The 12872-nt window shown below is 28.2% G+C and overlaps 1 protein-coding gene across 1 annotated transcript; it reads left to right on the plus strand.

Moving 5' to 3' along the window:
• Window positions 1-751: 751 nt before the first annotated feature.
• LOC114256349 (21 kDa protein) lies at window positions 752-1807 on the plus strand. The gene has a single exon (XM_028195983.2). It carries the CDS (start codon window positions 861-863, stop codon window positions 1440-1442), a length of 582 nt encoding a protein of 193 aa, XP_028051784.1. The 5' UTR covers window positions 752-860; the 3' UTR covers window positions 1443-1807.
• The last annotated feature ends 11065 nt before the right edge of the window (window positions 1808-12872 follow it).

Here is a 12872-nt window from a genome sequence, read left to right on the forward strand (position 1 = left end):
CACATTTATAATTTTTATTTTTTTAAAATTTATAATTAAAAATTATATTTTAATAAAATAAAGAAAAAATAGAGAGTTTGCTAATAGAATAAAGAAAGAATAGGGAGTCTGTTGGGGGAAGTAAATGAAAAAGTGATTCCTAAAATAGGGAATGAATTTTTTAATAATATTTTAGGATAAAATTTAAGTAAGCTGGTGGGGATGCTGTTAGATTAGTAATCCTCCCTTGTGGTAGGACTAACAAAGTCATGAGAATGTTGTGATTAAAAATTAAGTGAGGGGATTAGTAAATTTTTAAGTGAAAAAATATATTTGTTAGAACAAAAAAATAAATAAATAAAATATTAAAAAATATTAGTTTGATATATTAATACTATTTATAGTATTACTAATCTGGTAATATATAAATAAATACTCTTTATCCTATATCTCCAACCTAATATCACCATTTAATAATCACTTCACTTAATTTTATCATACTCTTAATCCCTTTTATTCTATAAAATCAAACAAACATGACTTAAGTGGATCGGAGGAAGTCACAGTCATTCTCCACATAACGTAACAGGAATACAATATCATGACTATCAATCTTCTCCCTAATTCAAATCTATAGTGTCCATAGATTTCTGCTTGATTGTTGCTTGATTATCCGACTCGTCATTGTTGGCAATTTGCCAAACCCAACACACATCAACGCACACGACAAGGTTAGAATAAATAAAAGAAACCCCATATGGCCCCGCATTGATAAAAAAAAAAGTCTCTCAAGCTCTATAAAATCTAGACAAATCTCCTCATTCCCTCACAACCAAGAAACTAAAGCCCTTTCATTGGTGTCCAAAAACCAAAAACATAAAATGGCAAGAACTAATCTCCCATTGCTACCACTAATCCTCTCCCTTCTCTACATCGCCGGCAAGGCCGAGTCCGCCGCCTCGACAAATTTCATCGAGGTCTCATGTAAGGCCACTCAGTACCCCGCCGTGTGCGTCCAGTCTCTCTCGGCCTATGCCAGTGCCATCCAACAAAGCCCGCGCCAATTGGCCCAGACCGCCCTATCACTGAGCCAGGCCCGGGCCGAATCCATGAAGGCGTTTGTGAAAAAACTAACCAAGTTTAAGGGATTAAAGGCTAGAGAGTATGCAGCCATCAAGGATTGCTTGGACGAGATTGGTGATAGCGTGGACCGAATTAGCCAATCAGTACAAGAGCTCAAGGCCATGGGCAAAGGCAAGGGTAAGGACTTTTTGTGGCACATGAGTAATGTTGAGACATGGGTTAGTGCTGCACTGACTGATGAAAATACTTGTTTGGATGGGTTTTCGGGCCGGGCTTTGGAGGGTAGGATCAAGACCTCGGTTAGGGCCCGAGTCACTAATGTTGCACAAGTCACAAGTAATGCATTAGCTTTGGTTAATCAGCTTGCTGCTAAGTACTGAGCCTGGGCTTTGTATGTCCAAGAGTTTGAGCTCAACATGTTTTGTGTTTGGCGGTGAATGATGTATGTATAATAGTGAAGTTCTCTGTGCTAGATACAGATTATAGAACAAGTTAGTTTCTCTGAATCACTTTATGAAGCTAAAGACTCTGTATAATTTTGCAGAAATGGAACAATCAAAATTAGTTAAAAAAATAATTGCGGTTTATGTGGTAAACGAACCAAATTATTTGACCATGATATTCTTGGGCTTTGTAAATTTACATTTAACTTACTTGAGCTCCACTTATTATTAACCCTATTAAAATTTGCTTGAGATCTACTTGAAAGGTAAATAAATAAAAATTAAACACATTTTCAAAGTTATTAAAATTTAAAATTAAATTTGACTAATTTGCAATTCGTTTCTATAATTCTAATTTGGGTTACCCTAATTGACTAGAATCCGTAACCTTACTAGACTTTGCAAATGAGAAATTTGGAAAGTTACATCCAAAACTTCACCTAGTCTTCATTTATTTTTATTTTTAAATTTTTTTTGCCCAATGACAAAACTTGTTGATAGATAGCCTTCGTGATGTTTGGTAACTTGAGTTGGGTTTGAGATTATTTTAATTATAAAAAAATAAAATAAATATTTTAGTTTAATAAGATAAAACGTTATATCTAACTTATAATCATTATATTATTTTTCTTATAAAAAGTTAAAAAAATTAAAAATTTATCTCAAAATTTTTTTTAATTCCAAATTAAAATAATTAAAAAATAAAAAAGTGAATCCACTTTCAACACGAACTCATAATAGTGTCTTCGGTTTGATTCACAAAAATAGTCCCTTTAAAAGGAGGAGTAATATTTTTACTCTTAGAAATTTTGCTTTAATGAGAGATTCGTGCAATGAATTGCATTATTATTATTTTAAAAGTTGGGGGGTTTGGTACTTGTAATAATAAGCAGTATTAAATAAGTTAGGCCAAATGGCCGCAAATTGACCTAATTTTGAAAAGTGATTATTCTCTCTGCCTCCAAAATATTAATTTTTTATTATCTTAAAATATTATATATATATTTTTTCAAAATTAAAGAAATAAAATAATGTAAATTTAGGCTTTGGGAAGTGAGTTACCTTTTTAACTTTTTAGTTATTTTAATTTTGGACCAAAAAATTTTTGTTTAGGAAGGATTTTTTGACTTTTTATGAGATAAAGAATGTAATAATTATTGGTTGAATGTGATATTTTATCTTATTGGGCTAAAAAGTCTATTTTGTGTTTTTATGACTAAAAATAGCTCCAAATCCAACCTAACCTTTCTTTCCAAACGAAATCGTAATATTTTGTTCTTCTTCTAAATTCATTAATAATATAAAAAATATAATAATAACAATTGATATTTTTTAAAAAATATACTAAGATAATTTTGAAAAATTAATATCTTTAAAATATAATAATTATATTATAAAAAATTGAATTGTTTAAAAAAGATTAATATCTCGAGACGAAGGAATAAGTTGGGGGGTTTGGTATTTTGTAATAAACAGTAAACTAGTTGTAATTCGTGCTATATGCGGGATTTTATAAAAAAAAAATTTAAAAAAATTATTAAAAATATGTTAAAGTAATTTAATATTTTGTTTTATGATATATAAGAAATTTATAAGTTAATTTTTATATTTATAACTTTTTAAATTTTGAGTTTAAAAAAATTAAAAAAAATATATATATAAATCTATTTAGTGCAATTTTGATAATTTATAATAAAAAAAAGTTAAACCTAATTAAATGGGTTACATAAGTTATGATATACCTCTTCTTATTATGAAAATATGCAAATTTAAAAATTGTAATTACGACAAATATACAATTTTATTATTAAATGTGAAGTGAAATGATATTTAACAATAATTGATATGGTGTTTATATTATTAATCCAATAATTTAAGTTATATTTCTTTTAGTTTTAATTTCATAACTAAAATTATAATATGAATATAATACGCACACGAATTTCTAGTCATTAAGAATAAGAATATTTTAGAATATTTTCAATTTTTCATTATTTTCTTTTAATTTTTTTAATCTAATTTGATTTTAAATTTAAATAAAAAATCTGATTTGATTTGATATAAATTACTTTAACTTTTTCATTAAATTTTTTTTTATCAATTTTTAAAAGAACTTTCATTCTTATCTCAAAATTTTTTTTTTTCTTTTCATCAATTTTGATAGAAAAAAACAAGAATTTCCAACGCTTCATCTTTTTAAATTCTTATCAATTTATAATTCGATTAAAAAAATATTAAGGGTTAAAGATTCTCTTAATTAGAATTATAGTGAAATAATATCTTGAAATAGTAAAAATTTGAATATGTGGTTGATTGAAATGTATAATTTGATTAATTTTTTTTATCATATTTGTATAAAAATTGACATTTATAACCACATCATCATAAGTCGGATTATGAAAAAAAATTTGAGGTGTGAAACATTTTTCATTTGTAAATATTTTGCCTATTAAAAAAAGAAAAAATAAAAGAAAAATAATTTTTTTTTGTAGCTTTTGGATATGTGTTTATTAATTTTGCTTTGTAAACATAAACAACTGGTATTTCAATTTAAAAAATTAAAAAGTATAAAAAAAATGATTGGATTTTTTGGGGATAAAAGAAGTCATCTAACTTCTTTATATATAGGGGTGCTTGGTGGGACTTTTTTGAGCCAACATATGACTTATGATTTTTAAAAAGTTATTTTAGACTATTTGGTTAAACTTATTTCAAACAGCTTCTAATTCTAACAACTTATTTTAAGTCAAAAAAGCTGATTCTGAGAAGTTGCTCACCCCTTTCTTATAATTATCAGCTTCTGCTATAAACATGTTAATTCACGATTATACTCTTAATTTTTTTTATTTTTTATTTTTTTTTAAATAGAAAAGACCAAATGGACTACAAAATATTATTATTATTTTTTATGAGAAATGTAGACAAATAGTAAATATTAGAAAATAAAAATTAATTGAAAAAGTTACTTCACAGCTTATTTAACAAATACTACTCAGCAACTTAAATCTATAATCCAACAGGTATACCAAACAGATTAACAGCTTCTGATTAAAGTCATAATGTATAATCTGTTAAGCTATAATGTATAATCTGTTTTAACAGCTACACCAAACAACACCATTATTTTAAGATTGACTATTCAAATAACATAAAAAAATAGAAATTATATTTGAAGATTATTCCTATATATTATACTATTCTATACAAATATAGCGGTAAAAAATTAATTAATATATATGAAAAGTTATACTAAGCTTTCATTTTCAATTAATTGAATTTAATTAACAAACTAACAAATAGCAATAATGGCATAATATGATAGAAAGAGGACAAACATAAAAAATACAATGATATTTAAAATTTTTAAATTTATCTAGTTATATAAAAATCTAATATTATAGTACAATCTTGAAATCACAATAAATTTTCACATTTTCAATAAAATAAAATGACAATAAAAAATAAAAAAATTCGATACCTATTTTTTTATTTCAATTTTACAATTTTCATTGAAAAAAATAAAATTCGATCAAAATCCTTGATACAAAATGGGCATAGATACTTTGATTGCAACTATCATTACCAATAATTTCTCTCCACAATGTAAACCTGTAAACAAATACATAAATCTCAGTGAAACTGAAACCAAAACCAAACCAATAATAGAGAAAGAGAGTCAATAGGGAAAAAAATAAAATTAAAAAACAAATAAATTTATGAAGTTGTAGGATATTACCCCCCAACAACTTAGACCTCGCCCCACCTAATTCGTCAACTCCTCCGCTAGTGCCTGCGAACTCTAAGAGTTGGGATGACTAATCAAATTATTCTTTAAATAAACTTGGAAATTAATTAATTTGTCTCATTAAGTGATTTAAAATTTTGATAGATATACATCAAAAAATAGATAATTATATTATTAAATCATAATTCAAATTTAGATATTGTCACATCTTTTTGAGGTCTATATCTAAATTCTTATCTTTTTTATTTTTGTGTGGTTTATATTTATTATTATTTTTTTAAAATTTATTTAAGATGGAATTGTGGGTTTCTATTTTTTTAATTTAATTTATCTATGGGTTTTATTTGTTTTTAATTATTATTATTTAGGTAAGTTATGATGTGAGTTAGATATGTCAGTTTTATTGATTTAAAGTATGATGATGTGAGATATTTTCACATTAGATTTGTTTAATAGACTTTAAAGATTTTCAAAATTTAAAATTAGATATTGAGAGTCAAAAGAAAGATTTTAACTAAATAAATAAAGATTATATTTGTTAATTTTATCTGTTTGTATATCTAATTTTTAATTTTTTTTTTGATTGTGTTATCATATAATATATAAGATATAGATAGATAACCACAATTTTTATGAAAAATATTATTTGATTTTTTGAGGGAGAGAAAAAGAAGACAAGTTTTAACATTTTCTTTTAAAAATCGATGAGGGAAATTAGAATGGAGAGATTATGAAATATTTTTATTATCTTTCCATTTGAAATCCATAAATTGAGGAATAATTATTATTTCCAAAATAATTAAATAGGTATGGGAGAAATTGAAAAGGGAAGATAATTATTATTTTCAAAATAATTAAATTGATATAGAAAAAGTTGAAAAGGTGTGTATAAGAGAAGTCAAAAAGACTTGGGGAAAGACAATAAGTGCTGAGGTTTTTTTTTAATTAAAAAATTAAAAAATTAAGATTGAGATATTGGAGTTTCTACAAAACTTGTGAGTTAGAAACCCTATTTTTCCTATGAGCGGTGTTTGGGAAGATGAATTTTCGGTTTTTTTCCACTAGAAGACAAATTGGTTACAAAATCAAAAAAAAAAAAATCCAAACAAAATATCACATCAAGCCCCATAATCATTTCACTTTTTTTCTCACAAATATCACATCCAACCATAAAAAAAACCTAATTATCTTTCCACACACAAAATTTTTTTCTTCAATAATATTCTATAACTAAAAAAATTTATAATAAAACCCACTTTCCAAACACCCACATAATATATAGATATATAGATAAGTCAGGCCAAATAGCTGCAAATGGACCAAATTTTGAAAAGTAACTCCGTCTGAAAATATTAATTTTTTATTTTATTTTTTATTATTTTAAAATATTAGTTCATTTTTAAAATTTAAAATATAAAATAATATAAATTTATTATTTTATTTTTTTTTAAATTTATTAATAATATAAAAAATATAATTATGACAATTGATATTTTTTAAAAATGTACTGTTAAATAATAATTTTAAAATATAATAATTATAATATAAGAAAGTTAATTTTTTTTTAAAAAAATTTATTTTGGAACGGAAAGAGCGGAATGAATGTTGGAGGTTAGGTACATATTATGAGGAAGAGTAGAGCAAAGTCATATTATTAGGCTGAGGTTGGCCCCACCACCAGGGTGGTGCTAGTGGTAGTGATAGGTGTGAATGCGGACGGTAAACAGGAGACAAAGACGACCTACACAAACAGCTACTAGATATATAGACAATATTTTATTTTAATATAAGATTTTGGCTGTACTGTAGCCATGTGAGTGGAAAAGAGAGGAACAGAAAGACGAAAAGCAAGAAAACATGACTGGAAGTGGGAAATCACATTGGATGTGGCTGACAATCTTTAGGTCAAGTTTGACAATTTTAAAATAATTTATTTTTTTTATTTTTTTATTATATTATTTTTTTATTTTTTTTATATATTTTTTCGTAAAAAGATAAAAAGTGTACTTATTTAGGTCATTCCAAACAACCCGTAAAGAAAGAGGAGCTATAAAACAGTGGGTCCACTCTTCATGACAAGATGAGTAATACTATAGACCACTAATTTATTATTACTAATGCCACCACTAGTGAGATGGCAATTGACAAAAAGATAAAAAAAAAAGAAGGCACAAACACACTATAGCAATAGGTGAGACCCACTGTCACGTCATTAAAGTCACCACTAATTAGTGGTCTAAAACATTTCTCCCACCAGATTGAACCCATCCACACACTGTACACTCAGGGTTTGATCTGCTTATCTAATTTCTTTTTATAGTATTCCTTTAAAATCTATATCAGTTTAATACAAGGGTTAAATACTTTTTAAAAATACAAGTGGTTTTACTATTGAAGTATTGTTTGAGATAAATTAAAAAAAATTAAAAAGTCAAAAAATTATTAAAAAAAATTAAAAAGTCTATATTATTTAAGGGTAACTTATGAGGGAAGTCATTAGGATAAAATTATTATTTTGTCTTTTAAATTTAACTACCCAAAAAGTCAAAAAGTCAAAAGGGTAAAATGATTGTTTTAATTTTATTCCACATCTTTTTGTAAAAAGTTAAAAAGTTAAACCAAACATATATTTTTTTTTCTCTGCTTTTTTAACCAAAAAGTCAAAAAGTATATTTATGGTGGTGTTTGGTTATCATTTTGGGCTAAATAATCACAAAAAGACAAAAAAAAATTAAAAAATCACAAAAAGCTAAAAAGCACAAAAAGACAAAAAAAATTCACTATTTCAAAGCTAAAAAGCCAAAAAAGCCAATCAAGAATACCAAATGAACAAAAAAGTCTAAGACTAAAAAAGTCAAAAAGCCAACTAAAAAGTCATTGCCAAACGAAGGCTATATAGCACATCCCAAACAACTACTTACTTGGCCAAATTATGTTGAGAGTTTTATATTTTGGTCTTTTTGTCATTTTTTTAAAAATTTTAATTGGCTAGATTTCAATCTTAAATTTATAATTTTGTTTCAATTTTGTTTATAATTTTTAATATTTTTTAATAAAAAATATACATGTAGGTAACATATCTTATGCTCTTAGAGGTAAAATTATACATTTGCCCAACTCATCGAGTTTATCTTAACTAATTTAGTTATTATTTCTTGTCAAAAACATTATCAATAAAATTAAAGTGACACAAAATTTAAAATTAAAATTAAAATTAAAATTGAATCAATTAAAAGAATAGAGATTAAAATAGAGTATTGTTAGGAATCATGAAAAAAATACCATAAAATCCTTCATAAAGATTTCTCATTATTTGATTAGTGTGTGGTGTTTTTTTGTATGTATAATTTAACGGTGGAAAATCTTTCATGATCATTTTCATCATACATAGCATTACTCATTAAAATAATACAATAGACCAAATATAAAGACAATCAAAATGCTAGGTGACAATCCATTCATGTAAAGACAATCAGTGTGATTTATTTTTTATTTTTACACATATTTGACAATTGAAAGAGTAATATTTTAACATCTTTACAAGTTCTAACTAAAATGCTAGGTGTTGTTTGGCATTGCTCTCCCCATGCCAAATTTGACATAAGGGGAGAGGAAAATTTATTATGTAGGATTCATATAAGTGATTTTTGTAAGGCCTCCTTACATTATACTATTTGAATTGGCCGGTTTAATTTAGGTTCTTATGGGCTCATATTTTATTGATCTGAATCATTTAATGTTTAGTGTCTTTTAAGTAAATTACTCATGAAAAAAAAAAACTTAAATTAATTGAATATCAATTGACACATATTTGGATCACATGTCTTAAAAAATTAATGATAAGTGAATATTTTATGATAATTGATCTTAAATATCTCCAATCAATTCATGTAATATAGAGGATCTTGATTGGGGTTGGTAGTGTATACATTTTTATTTTTAGAATAGCTATCAAGATACCTTTTACAGAAGTAAAATATTGCTCCAAAGAAAATCAAAGATCAAACTAACTTCTTACAAGGATATGCGATTATTTAATTACGGATACATTACTTTGCACTCTTAAAATATTTTTTAATTCTCACTTTAGTCCTTAAATGTAAAAATTTCCAATATATTCCTTCAATTATTGGATTTTTAGCCTTTATTAATGGTTTGCACCAAAATTTACAAGAAATTCATTATCATGGAAAAAAAGGGGGCAAACTACCAATAGGTTACGATAGTTGAACTTAATTTTCATAAAGTTTTACTGACAATAAGTCCGTTGCTAAAACAATTTTTTTGATGATTTTTTACATGTTGCTAAAAATTGACAATTAATGACTTTTTTTTTGTCAACGATTTTTATAAATTATCGCTAAACCTACAACTAGTGATATTTTTCTGTGACAAATTTTTTAAATTGTCACTGAAAGTTGAAAATTAGTGACTTTTTTTTTTAAGCTGTCGATAAAACTTATAATTAGTGATATTTTTGTAACAAAATTTTTAAATTATCATTGAAAATTAACAGTTAATGACATTTTTTAATAGTATTTGATAAAAAAATATTATTAATTATCATAGAACCTATTAAATAATAAGTTCATCTATTAGGACCTATACAGAAATCCCCACCACCCCCACCCCCACCCCCACCCAAATACTACTCAATGTTTTAGGATTGGTTTGAAATGTTCTAAAAAAGTGTACTTTTTGACTTATTGACTTATATGGTTTGGGTTGGGTTTGATGTGATGTTTTAGAGAGATAATATAATTTAAATAAGATGATATAACTTAAATAAGATAATATTTTTTTAACTTTTTATATTATTTAGGTTATATTAAACTTGACCCTATTCTTAATAATTGAGGTGGTTGATGAAAATTTAACCCATTCATAGCTGACACTAGGATCTGGCCTATTTATAGAAAGTACACCCCCCCCAATCCCCCCAAAAAAAAGGAACCCCCCCTCCGTAATTCCAAAAAAAAAAGAAATTGCTTTAAAGCTCTAACGGTTACGTCGCTCGAATTCACGCCCCCCCCGAATTTTCCGAACCAAAGACGACGTCGTTTCATCGTTTTTGGATTTTTTTTTTTTTTTTCCGTTTAATCAGAGATGAAGCAGAGGCAGAAATGAAGAAAGAAGAAGGGAAGAAAGAAAGAAGAGAAGAAGAAGGGAAGAAGAAGAGAAGAAGAAGCAAAGGCAGACGACGGCGGCACGGCGGACGAGCTGCGACGATCGGCGATCTGCGACGATGGCGAAGCTGCAACGATGGTGGAACTGCGACGATCGGCCGATCGGCCGGAATGCAGGGGTCCATGTGTGTGCGTGTCTCCCTCTCTTTCCCTCTCTTTCCCTCTCTCCTCTCCGCTCTCCCTCTCTCTCTCCCTCTCCCTCTTCCCCCTGTGTGTTTGAGCTCGAAAATGTTGAAAATGGAAGAAAAAAAAGAAAAAAAGAAAAAAAAAGCCTAATGCCCAAAACGACGTCGTTTTGGGCATTAGAGGGATTAGGGGGACAAATTTTCAAGCTCTGAAACATTATTCGAGCTCTAAAAGAATAGCTATAAATTAATATTAAAGTGTCTTTTTCTGTCTTTTGCTTTGTCTTTCTCTACTGTTTTTTTTTTTAAAAAAAAAAATGATTGCCAGAGCTCTCAGTCAGTGCTGAAAAAAAATACTACCCAATGTTTTATTCTTAATAATTGAGGTGGTTGATGAAAATTTAACCCATTCATAGCTGACACTAGGATCTGGCCTCTTATACAAAGTAGAAAAAAATACTACTCAAATGTTTTATTCTTAATAATTGAGGTGGTTGATGGAAATTTATCCCATTCATAGCTGACACTAGGATCTGGCCTATTATAGAAAGTCGAAGTCCCCCCCCCCAAAAAAAAAAAAAAAAATACTACTCAATGTTTTATTCTAAATAACTGAGGTGGTTGATGAAAATTTAACCCATTCATAACTGACACTAGGATCTAGCCTCTTATAGAATGTAGAAGACCGTTGGATGTTGGAGTCCGGATCCTCGGCCACCCTACCTAGCGGCCCTTCTAGCAGCGCCCCAAAACGACGTCGCTTTGGGGCCAATTTTCCCAAACCAAAAAAAAAAAAAAAAAAAAAAAAGGGTTCTGCTGGGTTCATCATGTTCCTCAAGTTCCTCACTTCAACAATGGGAGGAACAATGTTTCTTCATCATCTTCATCAACAATGGGTTCTGCTGGGTTCATCATCAAAAAAAAAAAAAAAAAAATGCTTTGGGGCCAATTTTCCAAAAAAAAAAAAAAAAAACAGAACGAGGGCTGGGTTCATCCATATATATATATATATATATATATCTTTATATCTAAAAAAAAACAGAACGAGGGTCGGTGATCGGGGTCGGTGATGTCGGTGATCGGTCGTCCTTTCCAGTAGATCTGGATTTGATTGTTGATGAAGATGATGATGATGTTCAAAACTGAAGATGAAGGGAAAAATCTGAAGATGAAGGGAATGTTGATCTGGATTGAAGATGATGGTGATCTGGATCTGGAGAACCTTGTTGATGAACAAATTTTTTTTTTTTTTTTTTGTTGATGTTGATGATCTGGATCTACAGAACCTTGTTGATCTTGATCTTGATGATGATGATTTTTTTTTTTTTTTGTTCATGTTGATGAACCCAGCAGCGATCTGGATCTGTGATGTTGATGTTCATGATGATTTCCGACATCTTTTTCCATATCTAGGTAATCACATACATACACACACAAACATGTACTCTTTTAAGCAAATCTTGGGTTTCAAGTCAGATAATTTTGATATGAATTGTACTGGGTTTTGGGTTTTCAATTTCAATCTCGGATGTGATTTGGGAACCTAGCAGACCCTTGTTGATGTTGATGAACAATTTTTTTTTTTTTTTTGTTGATGATGAACCCAGCAGAACCCATTGTTGATGAAGATGATGAAGAAACATTGTTCCTCCCATTGTTGAAGTGAGGAACTTGAGGAACATGATGAACCCAGCGAAAACCCATTGTTTTTTTTTTTTTTTTTTGGGAAAATTGGCCCCAAAACGACGTCGTTTTGGGGCGCTACTGGAAAGGGCCGCTGGGTAGGGCAGCCGAGGATCCGGACTCTGGATGTTGATATTAGCAACATTTTTTACAAATATGGGTGTGAATCACCGTGACCCTTTTGTGTTTATTAATGATCTCCAAAATGAGATTGCAAATCTGTTTGTTGCAGACATCGTTGGGGCCTCTTCTTCTTCTTCCCTTTCTTCTTCTTCTTCTACTATGTAAAGCAGATTTGCCTAGTGCTCTGTTTTGTTTGTTGTCTTTTTCTTATGAGTCGAAAAAAAAAAAGGCAACATTTTTACCAACTCATGTTCTTCATTTCTATATGAGCTTGGGGGTGCTTGCTCTTGCTTTTTTTTTGTGTCATTTTCATTTCAAATTAGTTTGTCCCGTTGAGCCTGTATTTAGATTATAAATTTAAATACACTAAAACATATAACCATTTTAGGAAACAATTTTTATTTATTTATTTTTGAAAGTGAAAATTTTGTTGCAAAAAATATTTGGTGACCAATTCCTATCATCGTGACAATAATCACTAGAAAGTTATTCTGAAAAGTTAAAA

The sequence above is a fragment of the Camellia sinensis genome, chromosome 8 (genome assembly GCF_055761805.1).
Source record: "Camellia sinensis isolate YWXY chromosome 8, ASM5576180v1, whole genome shotgun sequence".
In the NCBI taxonomy this organism is placed as follows: domain Eukaryota; kingdom Viridiplantae; phylum Streptophyta; class Magnoliopsida; order Ericales; family Theaceae; genus Camellia; species Camellia sinensis.